This window comes from Alligator sinensis, unplaced genomic scaffold, assembly GCF_000455745.1.
Source record: "Alligator sinensis unplaced genomic scaffold, ASM45574v1 scaffold872_3, whole genome shotgun sequence".
Lineage (NCBI taxonomy): Eukaryota > Metazoa > Chordata > Crocodylia > Alligatoridae > Alligator > Alligator sinensis.
Window position 1 is genome coordinate 2014539 of NW_005842137.1, and position 13144 is coordinate 2027682.

General features: G+C 43.9%; 1 protein-coding gene across 1 annotated transcript in view; it reads left to right on the top strand.

Annotated features, from left to right (window-relative positions):
• The window catches only part of LOC102388105 (adhesion G protein-coupled receptor E3-like), a 45669-nt gene continuing 32525 nt past the window's right edge, over positions 1-13144 (top strand). Inside the window, exons 1-3 of the mRNA XM_014520649.2 lie at positions 1-58; positions 1323-1355; positions 1957-2142. Coding sequence (XP_014376135.2) covers positions 28-58; positions 1323-1355; positions 1957-2142 — 250 coding nt within the window. The 5' untranslated portion in view covers positions 1-27. The remainder of the gene's footprint in view (positions 59-1322; positions 1356-1956; positions 2143-13144) is intronic.

Below are 13144 nucleotides of genomic sequence, written 5' to 3' on the forward strand. Positions count from 1 at the left end.
CCCACATTTACTCAGTGCAGTGGCACCATGCTGAGCAGATTCCACTTCTTTCTTCTGGGTGAGTACTAGACCCGTGGCTAGCAGCTGGGCCGCGGGGAGGACATACTTTCTCCTATTAGTAGCAAATAAGCCCATCTTTGAGACCATGGTCCCTGGAATGAGAGAATTGGGGAGTATTGAAAGGACCTTTTCTCCAGAAATTTCAATTGGGGGGGGGGGGGTGCAGACTGTTTAAATCACATTCAGGTGATTTGAGTTCACAAGTGTTAGAAAATACTTTATTTTCCTAAAGCCCAAATGTAGAGTCTGCCTGTTAATGGCTGTACATGAATCCAAGAGCTTCTAAACGGTTGTAAAATTAATTATTATTATTAGCAGGAGTAATATTTTATTGTAGCACCATTAACTAACAAGCCACTCAGCATGTAAAGTACCTCAGTTTATACTCCCCTAGATCTAATTGCCTTCTCATAGTGACCTATAATTTATGCCCTGCTGCATAACACGGAGGCATTTCCCCCTGTAGTATTAGTGAATTGCAGACCGGTCTAAATGAAGTCCAGCAAATATATGGCATGGACTCCATTGCTAGATCCCTCCCCATCCTCCACTCTTTCTAGTACTGGAGGACAAGGAGGATAGCCAGAGCTCCTTTGGGATCAGACTGAGATAGAGCAACATATAGCTTTTCTTGAATCAAAGCTCATTTCAACACAAAGCCCAGCGTTTGCAAAATCTCTTCTCTACGTGCTCTGTACAGACGGAAATGAGGCAATATAGAAAATAACAGAAGGGCAAGGGAAAAGCTAAAGGAGTTGGTATGTGAAAGGAAGAAAATCTTTGTCTTCAGGGGAGGTCTGAAATGCGAGGGAGACTTGTTGAGGCCGAAGGATGTAGGGAACCTGTTCCATGGCTGAAGAGGGCACATCCTTTTATCAGCAGATGTTCAAAATGACCAAGGGAAGGATCATACTAGATGAGAGAGAGGGTACAGATGGGGACAAGACTTAGAACAAGTCCATAGCAGGCCTGAAAAGCAAGATCTGACCTTATCTGAGGCCTGAAACAAAGGGAAAGAATAGCATCCAGAGTCTGGAATTGGAGCTATTTATGACAAAATTCCTGCCTGAAACAGTTTTTTAGATAGGCAGGTTTCCAGTCTCTTCAAATAACCTTTAAATAAAAAGCCATAAGCCAGTAATCAATACATACCAGTCAGCAACTACTTCAATCCCTCTAGAGATAATTAACAAGGAAGGTGCTCCAGTATATAATGTCTTGTAATGGCTCTAATAGCCCACTAATCATTTATTTAATTTCAGGTCTTGGATGTCTTCTTTTCTGCAGAGGAATAGGTAAGACACAGTCTATTTGGCTCAAGATGAAGGGGCGAGGAAAAAACACAATTTCTAATGCTGAAGTGTTATTCATATACAGAACTGTGTGAATGATGGAATCACCTTTTCGAGAAGGATTTTGGAAAACTCCAGTTTGACTTCCTTCCAGATTGGAACAAAACCTAAAAACTGGCAACATCCTTTGCATAGGGATTTAAAAAAAAAATGTTTGGGTGTGAATGAAATGTTCTCATTTGTTTAAAAAAAAGCATTTCATGCCAAACTTTACTTTTTATTTGGCAATGTATTCCAATGGGAGGCAATTTCAGCATTTATCTATACAAGCTTAAATTTCTAGATTGCATGGTTGCAGGGAGAAAGCTTGGAAAAGGTGGCTCTGTTCTCAGGAAATGTCAGGATTTTGGGGGGCCGACTCATTTTTGAATGCTTGGGGTTGGCAATGTTGGGGACCAGCTCTCCACTTACATACGATTCCCTCTGATGACCTGGTAGCCTTACCGTCAAAGATCTGGTCTGGAAGGACCGATGCCTGAGTAAGCCAGTAGGACATGAAATGTCATGCTGAAATAGACTTCTTAATTAGTTTTTCCTCTTCCAGGAGCTTCTTATTATGCGCAGTATGGATCTGGTGACTACAGCGGGAGTGGTAGTGATGGTGACGGTGACCTGGATTGTGGTCCTAATGCTGTTCCCTATAACATCTCCAGTTGTGTCTGTGAAGAAGGGTTCATGTCCACATCTGGAAGGGAGCCTTTCCTGAGTATCAATGAGTCCAGCTGTGAGGGTAAACGTAAACAGTTTGGTTTCATTGCTGCAGTTTGGCAGCATCTTTTGTCTAAGGGTCTCTAATTCAGGACGACAGTCAGCCTTTTCATGGAACATTGATCTAATATATATAAACTAGTTTTTTGAGGTGGAAGGGTGCTAATATCTTAATGTTTTGGTGAAGTGAGTTTTATATTAATAGAGCTAAAGCTGGGCTGTCACCAAAGGGTGATTTTTGTCTCATCAAATCACTGAGTCTTCAAAATGTGGGCCTGGAAGTGACTTCAGGGAATCATCTGGTCTATCGCCCTACCCTGAGACAGGATGAGTGAGTATACCTAGCCCATCTAGGACAGATGCCTCTTTAACCTGTTCTTAAAAACCTCCAATGAAGGAGATTCCCCAGTGTCCCCAGGACTGTTAAAGTGCCTGACTCTCCTTAGCATTAGATTTTTTTCCCCTTTCTATTAAAGCAGAAATTCCTTTGCTGCAAATTAAACCAGTTTCCTTATGTTTTGCACCCAGTGGGCATGAAGAACAGTTGAGGATATATAACAACCCTTCTATATAACAACCTTATACCTATTGGAAGGCTCTTATCATTGGAGAGCTTGGCTTCCCTTGGGGCCTGGACATATTTACAGTGGGGGAAAACAGCAGTCAAATGTTCTGGTATAAGTTGCCTGAGCCTAGGTGTTGTGTGTCCACAGGTAACATGCAGTAAACACTTGTTCAATGCAAACAGGCTATTGCCTGCTTCCCCACTGTCTATTAGTGAGGGTCTGTTAAGAGCTTCTTGTAAAGCAGCTACTTCACGATAGCCAGTCATCTTTCTACTCTGGGACCCAGGGTAATTCTCTCTGGTGTACAAAATGGAAGTAAATTATGCCACTGTTTATGTATTGAGTATCTTGTCGCTCTCCCCTAGATTCAATAAGTTTCTTTAGTGGTGGTGTCCAAAACCAGCCACAGGACTCTACAGAGCCATCATAATCACCACATAGAGTGGAATTATTACTCCCCTGTGTCTTATATACTAAATTTCTTTTACTACAGCCCACAGTGGGATAGTGATCTTTTTTTTTTTCCATTGCATGACATTGGTGACCACTAGATCCTTATCTGCAGTACTGCAGTCTAACCCTTATTCCCCATTTTGAATTCATGCAAATTAGTTCTCCTTCCTAAGGGGAGCAGTTGTCTTTATTCGGCCTGTGTGAATAGGGAACTATTTGATTTGGGTTTGGATTTGGCCTATTTTGATGCCAGCAATTTGATTAGGAGCTCCAAATCGGTTTCCCGCTTTGATTCGGAGATTCGGCCGTAGGGTATAATGGGGAATAAATTAAATATCTATAACTTTGTTGTTTTTGTCCTATTTGGATTAAACTTGCAGAGATGGTAGCCTCTGCTGAGAGCATGAAGCCTGCCAGGTTTCAAGGAGATCGGTACAAGGGTTTGGGGGCATTGCACCTCAAGCTGCGGACAAGTAAAACTTGTGCCATTGGTGACACTGTGTGTGTTAAGGCGCAGCGGGGTGACAGCTGCAGGGATGGTGGCCCCTGCTGTGACACCTGCCAGCTGTCGAGATCGGTGCAGGGGGGCTCTGGGGCCCTGCACCCCTAGCTGCTGATGGACAAAACTCGTGCCATGGGTGCTTGTGAGACTGACTGTCTCTGTCTTGGGGCAGTTGATTGTCTGTATTGATTATTTCCTTTCCTTAGTCTGTGGTTTTGTAGGTGTGGATTAACATGAAATGAAAGATCATAAAACACTTCTCACGTCCATGCTCTTCTTGAAATCAGCTCTGTAATTGTGGGAGAGGCCAGAACCTGTCCGTCTAGCTGGTGTGGTGGACACTACAAACAAAAAACCATATCTATCTTTATTTATCTGTCCGCTCTGCACTGAAGCTGATAGCTGTCTAGCGGTTCACAAGGCATAGAAGGAAAGGTTGAGAGCTTTGCATGTTTAGTTTGGAGAAAAGGGAATTAAGGGGGAACGTGACAGCAATCTTCAAATATTTGAAAAGCTGCCAGAAAGAAGAGGGAAAGCAAACTGTTCTCCCTTGTGGCTTAACACACGCACGTGACATGAGTTTTGCTTTCAAGAATTTGGGCTGCAGTTTCCCCCACCCCCTGTTCCTATCTCCTTGAGACTTGGCAGGCTTTGTGGCCTCAGTAAGAGCTACCACCCCTGCAGTTTTACCCCCACTTTGGCTTAACACACGCACACAACACGAGTTTGACTTTCAGAAACTCAGGGTGCAGTTTCCCAGAAACCCCTGCACCTATAACCTTGAAACTTGGCACACATCATGCTCTCAGCAGAGGCTACCATCCCTGCAAGTTTAATCTGAATAGCCAAAAAAGAACAAAATTATAGATATTTAATTGATTCCTTATTATACCCTATGGCCAAATCTCCAAATCTTTTCTGAATCGATTCAAAAGCTCTGAATCAATTTGGAAAGCCTAAAGCTGCCTGTTATTCAATTCAGATTCATAGGTTCAGCCTCTGAATCATCTGCATCATCTCCGAATCCGAATCATGATCTGAAGCTTTGCACAGCCCTAGTCTTTATTATAGCACTTGATTGTGTAGCCCTTGTTGTTACTTAATTTATTGATTTTTCTTGGATTGTTTCTTAGATTTTGAGTTTTTTCTGTCCTCAAAAATACTTTCAGTCCTTGCCTTTTGGTGTCCCAGCTGCAAAAGTGAGAATGTACCCTCTGTTCTGTCATCAGAGTCCTTAATAAAATATTGAATAGGATAGGGAACAGGACCCAGAAAGATACCACTGAAATATCCTCCCTGTTTGATCATGATCTGCCCCTTGAGCGTGATTGTTTCATCAGCTGCAGACTCACCTGGTGGTGAGTTCCCTGTTTTGCTTATGAGATTGGATGTGGGATGGTGTCAAGGCCTTGTAAAGTCAAGATATATGATATCTACTGCTTCTGCCTTATCCAGGAGACCAAATAGCATCTGAAAGAAAGAAATGTGATTGTTCTTGTGTGATTTGTTCTTGACAAGTCCTTGTCACCTGCTTCAGTCACCTTATTAGTCTTCCATAACTGGATTGCTTAATAACTGGTTCTGGTATATTTAATAGAATCACAGAAGATGAGGGTTGGACGAGACCTCAGGAGGTCACATTGAGTCCAACCTCCTGCTCAAAGCAAGAGCAGCCCCAACTAGATCATCCCAGCCAAGGCTTTGTCATTACATTTTTTTATACAAAGCTAACAGTTGGAAGCCACTTTGTATTAGAGGATTTCAGAGAAATAAGGACCAATTATATATAAGCTACTCAGTATGTTGATACATTTTTTATACATTTCCCAAGTATCAAATTTGACTTACCTGGGTTGAAAAGACCAGACACCCTGAGTCATTTTTGGTTCCTCATTTGTTCTAGTGACTAAGATTATTTGTTTAAATGTTGAGAAAATGGAAATACGAGGGAAAGTATAAGAAATATGAGTAAAACAAGATTAACTCTTGGTGAATAACTTCACTGAATACAGAAAAAATATAAGAAGCATAGACTATTAAAGGAACTGAAAGCATTTGTACCTCAACCATTTCCCTAAGGGAAGGAGTTAAAGTCACATTCATGACATGCCTATATTTTTAAAATTCATGATCAATGTATTTGTGGAGCTCAGCTATTCTGGGCTTCCAAAGGGGGACATAAAGTCAGAGCTACCAGTAACAGAGAGTGACTTTGGGGAAGTGCTAAATTAATTTGGAGTCAGGTTCCCGTGACTTATGCTTTATGTTGCCATGCTATTGGGTGGCAAAACCTGGGATCTCTTGATTTGCATAAAATCTCTCTGAAGTGGTGTCAAGGATGGGGAGGGAATGCAACACTGAGCTGGAATCACAATGACAGATATGCAAACAAATGCCAAAAAAGGCTGTTTCTCTTAGGCCCCCACATCACCAAGAAAGGCCCAGGAATCCTGATGTCCTCAGCCCAATCCAAAGGAATGAGGCAAACAAGGGCATGTCTATACAATCTCCTTCCGGACACTGCCACCAAAATAAACCCTGCCCACTCACCCCAGCTTGGGTACACTAGGGACCAGAAAGCTGGCAGCGTGGATATCTTGGAGCAAGCTGGCATGCATGCCCCATAGATGCACTCAGGCTCTCTGTCTCTCAAGTCTGGCACTGAAGTTGGGAGGGGAAGGGCATTTAGTAGGCCTGTGCGAGTCGGCAGCGATCCGATCCAGCTTCGGATCCAGCTGCTTCGGATGGCCGTGATCCGACCCGGAGCTCCGACCGGGTTTCCGCCTCGATGCGGCTGAAGTGGCTCCGAACCTTCGGAGCCAGCTAGGAGATCCAGCCATAGGGTATAATGGGGAATCAATGAAATATCTATAACTTTGTTGTTTTTTCTGCAATTTAGATGAAACTTGCCAAGATGATAGCCTCTACTGAGTGCATGAAACTTGCCAAGTTTCAAGAAGATCAGTGCAGGGGTTTGGGAGAAACTGTACCCCAAATTCTTGAAAGCCAAACTCATGTCACGGCTGTGTGTCACACCACAGGGGGGTGAAAACTGCAGGGCTGGTAGCTCTTACTGAGGCCACAAAACCTGCCAAGTTTCAAGGAGATCAGTGCAGGGGTTTGGGGGGAGCTGCCTCTCAAGCTGTGGACAAGCAAAACTGGTGCCATGGGTGCCCGTGTGTGTGTTCAGGCGCAGCGGGGTGACAGCTGCAGGGATGGTGGCCCCTGCTGTGGGCATGACACCTGCCAGCTGTCGAGATCTGTGTCTGTCCTGGGGCAATTGATTGTCTGTATTGAGTCTTTCCTCTCCTTAGCCTGGTTTTGTAGGTGCTAATTGATGCTGGTTAAGTCGTTATGTAGTAGCTAGGTCCTGTGTGTTGAGGTGGGCCCGGAGCCCCTGGTCCCTGAGTGAACCATGATTGATGGGTAACTGGGAACACAGCAGCTTAGCAGCCAGGCCTGCAGCAGTGTCTCCCCTCCCCACCCCCAGACAGACAGTCGGTCCCACAAGCACCCATGGCACCAGTTTTGCCTCTCCGCAGCTTGAGGGGCAGCTCCCCCCAAACCCCTGCACCGATCGTGTTGAAACGTGGCAGGCTTTGTGGCCTCAGTAAGAGCTACCAGCCCTGCAGTTCTCACCCCGCTATGTTGTAACACATAGACGTGACAGGAGTTTTGCTTTCAAGAATTTGGGGTGCTCTTGCCCCCAAACCCCTACACCGATCTTGAAACTTGGCAGGCTTCATTCTCCCTGCAGAGTCTACCACCCTTGAAAATTTCATCCAAATCAGAAAAAAAACCCAACAAATTTATAGATATTTTATTGTTTCCCCATTATACCCTATGGCTGGATCTCCGAGGCGGCTCCGAAGCTCTTTGGGAAGTCGAACGAGGCAGCGCTTCAACCCGGACGTGCTGCTTCAGACTCCGAAGCGTCCAAAGCTTCTCCAGCTCTGAAGCTCTGTCTGAAGCCTTGCACAGCCTTAGCATTTAGGTGTGTTGCAAACTCCCCCAAAGCATTTTTAAAGTGCCTAACCTGCCTAATTGCTGGTCACTGGTGTTCCTGAGACCAAGCAGGTAGGGCAAGTTTGGTAATAGCCCAGGGGCCGGGATGGAGACCATGAAGAGATGCCCTGAGACTCCACAGCTTCCATCAGGTAAACCGAGCACATGCCCAGAGTACCACTGGCCTGAGGTGCCACCAGGAAGCCTATCAAGAAATAGTAACAACTTGCAGGGCTGAAACCAAGCAAAGGTCAAAATGATTTATGCCTGGTGAGGGAACTTAAAGACATTAAGAAGAAGTTCTATGAATATGTCGATTGGAAAAGAAACCCTAAAGAAGCCATGAGGCTAGTCTAGTGCTAGCTCTTAACAGAAGAAGCAAGGAAGAAAGCTACTCGACAGCTATTTTGTCTCAGTCTTCAGAAAAAAAATAAAATAAGCTGCAACTGGACAGCTAACAAAAAGCATTACAGACAAAGCTGGGGAAATAAATGCTGGCGGCTGTGCTTACTAAAGAGAGCATCAGAGAGCTGTTGGTTAGCTTGAATTAATTTAAGTCAGTGTGCCTGTGCCTGTGTGTAAATCTAATTTGCCAGGAAAGAGAAGCTGACTGCTGGAAACCATTTTGCATTAGGGGGTTTAAGAGAAATAAGGATTAATTATATAAGCTACTTAGTATGCCACCGTCTTGAAAGGCTCTCTGGCTTACTCAGAGGGCAGGGGACATGCCTGAGGATGTTGGGATTAGTTTTCATCAAAATCCTTCACATTTCCTAGCATCCTGATTTAAAGCTTGGTTGTGTTCATTGAAAAAAAAAAGACTTATTTTGATAGGAAAAAAAAGTGAATCTGCTGGTCCCAAGGAAGTCATTCATTAGCAAAAAATTTTTTCAGCTGCTCTGCTAACTGGTATAGTGTCAATGCCTACAGGAAAGACAGCTGTCTGGAGAGTGCCCAGAACAGGGGATCAAGGGATGGTGTAGAAAGAGAGAGAAAGAGACTGCAGATAATGAAGGATAAGGAGGGGAAAAAAAAGGTGACGAAGGGAAATAGTGTCTCAAATGCTAATCTACTATTTTTTGCTTCAGTCTCAAAGCAGCTCAGCGTTACCTATTCATGCAATCTGGAGTTGTGTTGCTGTTCTCTGCTTCTGAGTCTTCATTTTCCAAGGCTAGAAATAGCTTGGCTATTAATATTTAGAGGCTTGTTGCTGGTTTTCAACCAAAGGTCTCTCCTTGTTTCTTGTGTGCAATGTTTGCTAGTCTCAGGGTACAAAAAGTGACTCCTAGAACTAGCCCCAGGGCCTGTCTACATGGGAAAACTATTGCACAATGAAATAACCTATAATTTGAATTCAGAAAGCAGTTTCTATTTCATAATAATTTCCCATGGGAACACTCTTCCTAAGCAGACTAAACCAAAATGCCTAAACATCTTCTTTGTGTGAAATGAGAACATCTGCAGTGGAAGCTTTTTGCTGTTTACCCATGTAGACCGTCCCAGGGTTGCATTTGAATTACATATTGAGTTAATTCTTCCTGCAAAAGGAAGGAGCCAGCCTCAGGTCTGCCATTTAAAGGCGGGTGTTTGCATCCCAAAGGAAAACACAGGTCCCGCCTGTGGGGTCAGTTGAGTTCTTCTTCTTCTGCAATCCCTCACAGTCAAGAATGATTGTCTTCCATGGTGGTCTTATCTGTGGGTCCAAAGATGGCTGATGAGGTCGATCCAGGATCAATAGGCTCCGTTGCAACTCAGGCAAGTGCCGGGTGCGGATTCTTGATTTGGTCCATGACATGCTGTTTCTGCTGCTCCCGCTTTCTTGTCTGCTGTTGTCATCGTGAGGTTTCAAATAGTTAAATCATAATGGGGTTCTGCAGACAAGGATGGGTCTGTCCAGATGAGCCAAGAGCTTAGCTGGCATTCCCTGGATCCCTGGAAACCCTGGGTAGAGTAACTGTGAAGAGCCTCAGGAGTGCTGGGACTTAATGCCACAAGATCATGGACCTCGATAGCATCTGGCAACCAGCAGAATCCCTTAGTACTGTGGTCATACCACTTACCCTGTATATATCTATGACATGTGTCATGTGCCACAGAAGAGGGAAACCCAGGGAGCAGTAGTGACACCAGGTACACACCAGCTGTGGGGTCCCCCAGACCAGAGAGCACTTTTATAGGCCCCAGAACAGCTGCAAAGGGAAGAAGCATTCAAACCTCTAGAAATGCCAGTGTTAGGCTGCTCCGATATACTAGTCCCTGACCTCTTGAGAGGGTGCATAGCACAGGTCAGCCAGGACATGATCACAGCCAACTAGAGCATCTCCACTGAAATGTTTTCCTGTAGAATCAAAGTAAGTTTTAAAAGCGGTGTCTGTCTCTTTTGGCAAAATGTTCGAATCAACGTGAAATTCGGCTTCCAGTTCAGGAATGCTTCTTTTCTCTCCCGTTTATTTACCTCCCTAAGTCTTCCCTGTCTTCTGAACCAATGTGAAGAAGATGCTTTTTAAAAAATCGAGAGATTCAAAACTATTCGGAGTGATTTTTTTCCCCCCGTTTCTGAAAATGAAGCAAGAGCCTTTCCATTCGCGTGAACAGGGTTCTTTCGTTCCATTGAGAATTCCTTTTTGTGAAAAAAAATCCTATGCTTTTCATGGGAGAGGAACACCAGTGTCTCTCAGCTTTGCCCTTGACTATGTCCCCAGGCCCCCTGCCTGATCCATACCATGGGGCAAATAGTATGCAGAGTTTGTGACATTTAATGGGTAAATGACCTGTGGTGATGAATGACTCCTTCCCCCCTGGGCCTTGCCTCCGTGGAACATGAAAAAAAATTGGTCTCTTCAGGCATTTATAGATGTTACATTTTTCTTTTTTTCTGTTTTCTGCTCTCAGATCAGTCCTGTGGTTATAGATGCAAGAAGAGATAAGCTGGTTCATTTGACAAAGCCTCAGCCATACCTCTGGGGTAGATAATATGTTTCCTTGCCTCTGTTTTACAGCTGGAGAAAGCTGTAAGGTTCAGAGACAGGCCAATCAGCCATGTAATTGCACTTGTGGTAAAGGTCAGTGCTTATTGGTCTTAATAACTCTGGTGGTGGGTGCTTCTGAGAAACCGGATCTATATAGTCTTCACAACCATCTGCCCATACAAGGAAGTTTAGCAATGGCTAGTTCCTGGATTACAAAGGCAGAAAGAGAGATGGCTAATGAGGTAGAAAGAGTCCTTATAATGAAGAATTCCTCAAAGAAATGCCCAGTGTTTCCAAAGGTGAGGGAGGTAATCATTTCTATCTTCAATAAGCTGGTCTCAGCAGTTTGAAGTCCCTTCATGCCTTCCAGAGGACCACAGAATAATTAACAACCTATTAATGTATTCCAGCAACACCTACTTGGGTGAGTACAAGACTGGGATCTTGCAGCCTGGTGGTGGGAAGCATATATTTTCTCTGATCTGTACCAGGATACCAATTCCCAAGCTGTGCCCCCTAGGACAAGAAAAGGATTACAGGCATTTTTCTCCCTGGATTTCTGTTCTGCAGAAATAAGTGATTCAAGTTCATGATTTGATCTCGCTTGCATTCATTTAATGAGTTGGTTAATTGTTGGCTTCAGTTCATAATTTTTCATTTTTAGCTGATTGATTGAAATTGTAGCCTTGGCTTTGATTATTGTACTGTTTTGTTTTAGATAGCTTAACGGGTGTTTTAGTACCTAGTTAGGAGTTTAGTTAGTTTTTCATTGGTCTGCTAATTAATTTGCAATCAAACCCATACAAAGCAAGCAGGCAAAGCTACTTTCTCTTTCAAAATTTCAGTTCAAGTCACTATCCATAAAATGTCAAAGGGGATATATTGACAATACCTTTGACTCTGTTTTCATGTTCAAACCTAGGCTTTTTGACTGGTCTGGCATCCAAACAGGGATCCTGTTAACTTTTTTGGAAGAAAATCCCAGTTTCTGCACTAATGACCTCTTTGGGGGGATTGGAAGTAGATACCAAACTGATTTCAGTATATGTGATCTGTCGTTGACAAGGGCAGACTGCCTTAGGCAGCCCTAAAATAAAATGGGAAAGCAGTTTTGGGAGCTGTCGAGGGAAGTAGACTAGTCGCTATTCTGCTGTGACTAGAAAAAAAGGAAAGGTTTTTTTATAGTCCATATTGGGCAGAGAACTACTTTGCTCTCACTGAAACTACAGTTTGGAGCCCAGTACTTCCCTCTTATTTTTTAAGCAGTACCTGCAAGTTAATATCAAGCTACAGGTTGCCAAGCACATGATCCGTGAACGCTGCTAAGTATATGCCTCATCTGTATGCACTGCTGTAACTGGAGTGGAGCATAGATATAACCACCCTGCTTTAAATTAGCTAGCTCAGGTACCAGTAGCAAGTTTGCCCAGGAGCACAGAGGTCAGTGAAAGCTAATTCACTGGCCTCGTGGATGGATTTTGCAGCTTTGCTGACATCTGAGCTGCTGCTGCTGCCAGACTGTTACCACTACCCGAGCTACCTCATTTTAAGCCAGCTTGGGTATGTCTGTGCTCCTACTGCAGTCCCAGAAGTCTCTGCAGTATAGATGTGTCCTGAGAAACTCTGCAGTGCCTTCCCTCACGCTGGAGAAGACCTGAGGATGATGAGAGCGATGACAGAGGAAACAGCTAGATTTTCCACAAGGAAGAATGAAACCGTGAGCGTCAAATCTTTCAGTTGTATTTCTATGAAGCGATGTCTCTCCTATTTAACCATGCATACTAGATTACGGGGGTGGGGAATTATTTTGGGTGGAAGGCTGCTTACTGAGTTGTGGCAAGCCATTGAGGGCTGCATGACAGGCAGCCCAGGGCAGATTAATATTAATTTTCTAAATGTTTTAGGATCCCCGCGGGCTGGATAGAATGGCGCATCTGGCCCACGGGCCGCATTTTGCCCACCCCTGCTCTAGGACCTAGTTCTGAATCAACTACAGCCTTTAATCAGAGTTGGTCAGTTCACTTGCAATGTGAAGCTAAAGTAAGGTCCTTTATGTTAGCTTCGTTAACCAAAGAGATCATGGAGTTTGACCCTTCAACTTCAGAGGAGAAGGGGGCTGTCATCCACCGAACATCATTACCCAAACTGTTAAGGGCGTAATAACAAGTGCTTTGAAGCAATGCTGCCTTTGTTGTGTGTTGCTTTATGGTACTATTGTCTTAGATCAATCTGTTTGTTGTTAACATAGCAAATAGTCTGGACAAAGAAGAATGAAACTCACTCAGCCTTGGATCAAGTATTGGAAAAGTTGGATCAAAAAACCACAGTGTAAGAAATTAACAGAAAAAACCCCAAATGAACATTAGCAGCAAACAGGGCTCCTGTCTAATGTGGGTTAAAAAGGACTCCTGGTATGCGGGAGGGATAGAGCCCCTTTGGATTCATGAAAGGGATGTGACTCAGCAAGGGAGAGAGGCAAAGGAAGCAGTACTTTGAGAGCAATAATTAATAAATTATTCTCCAGAAGAG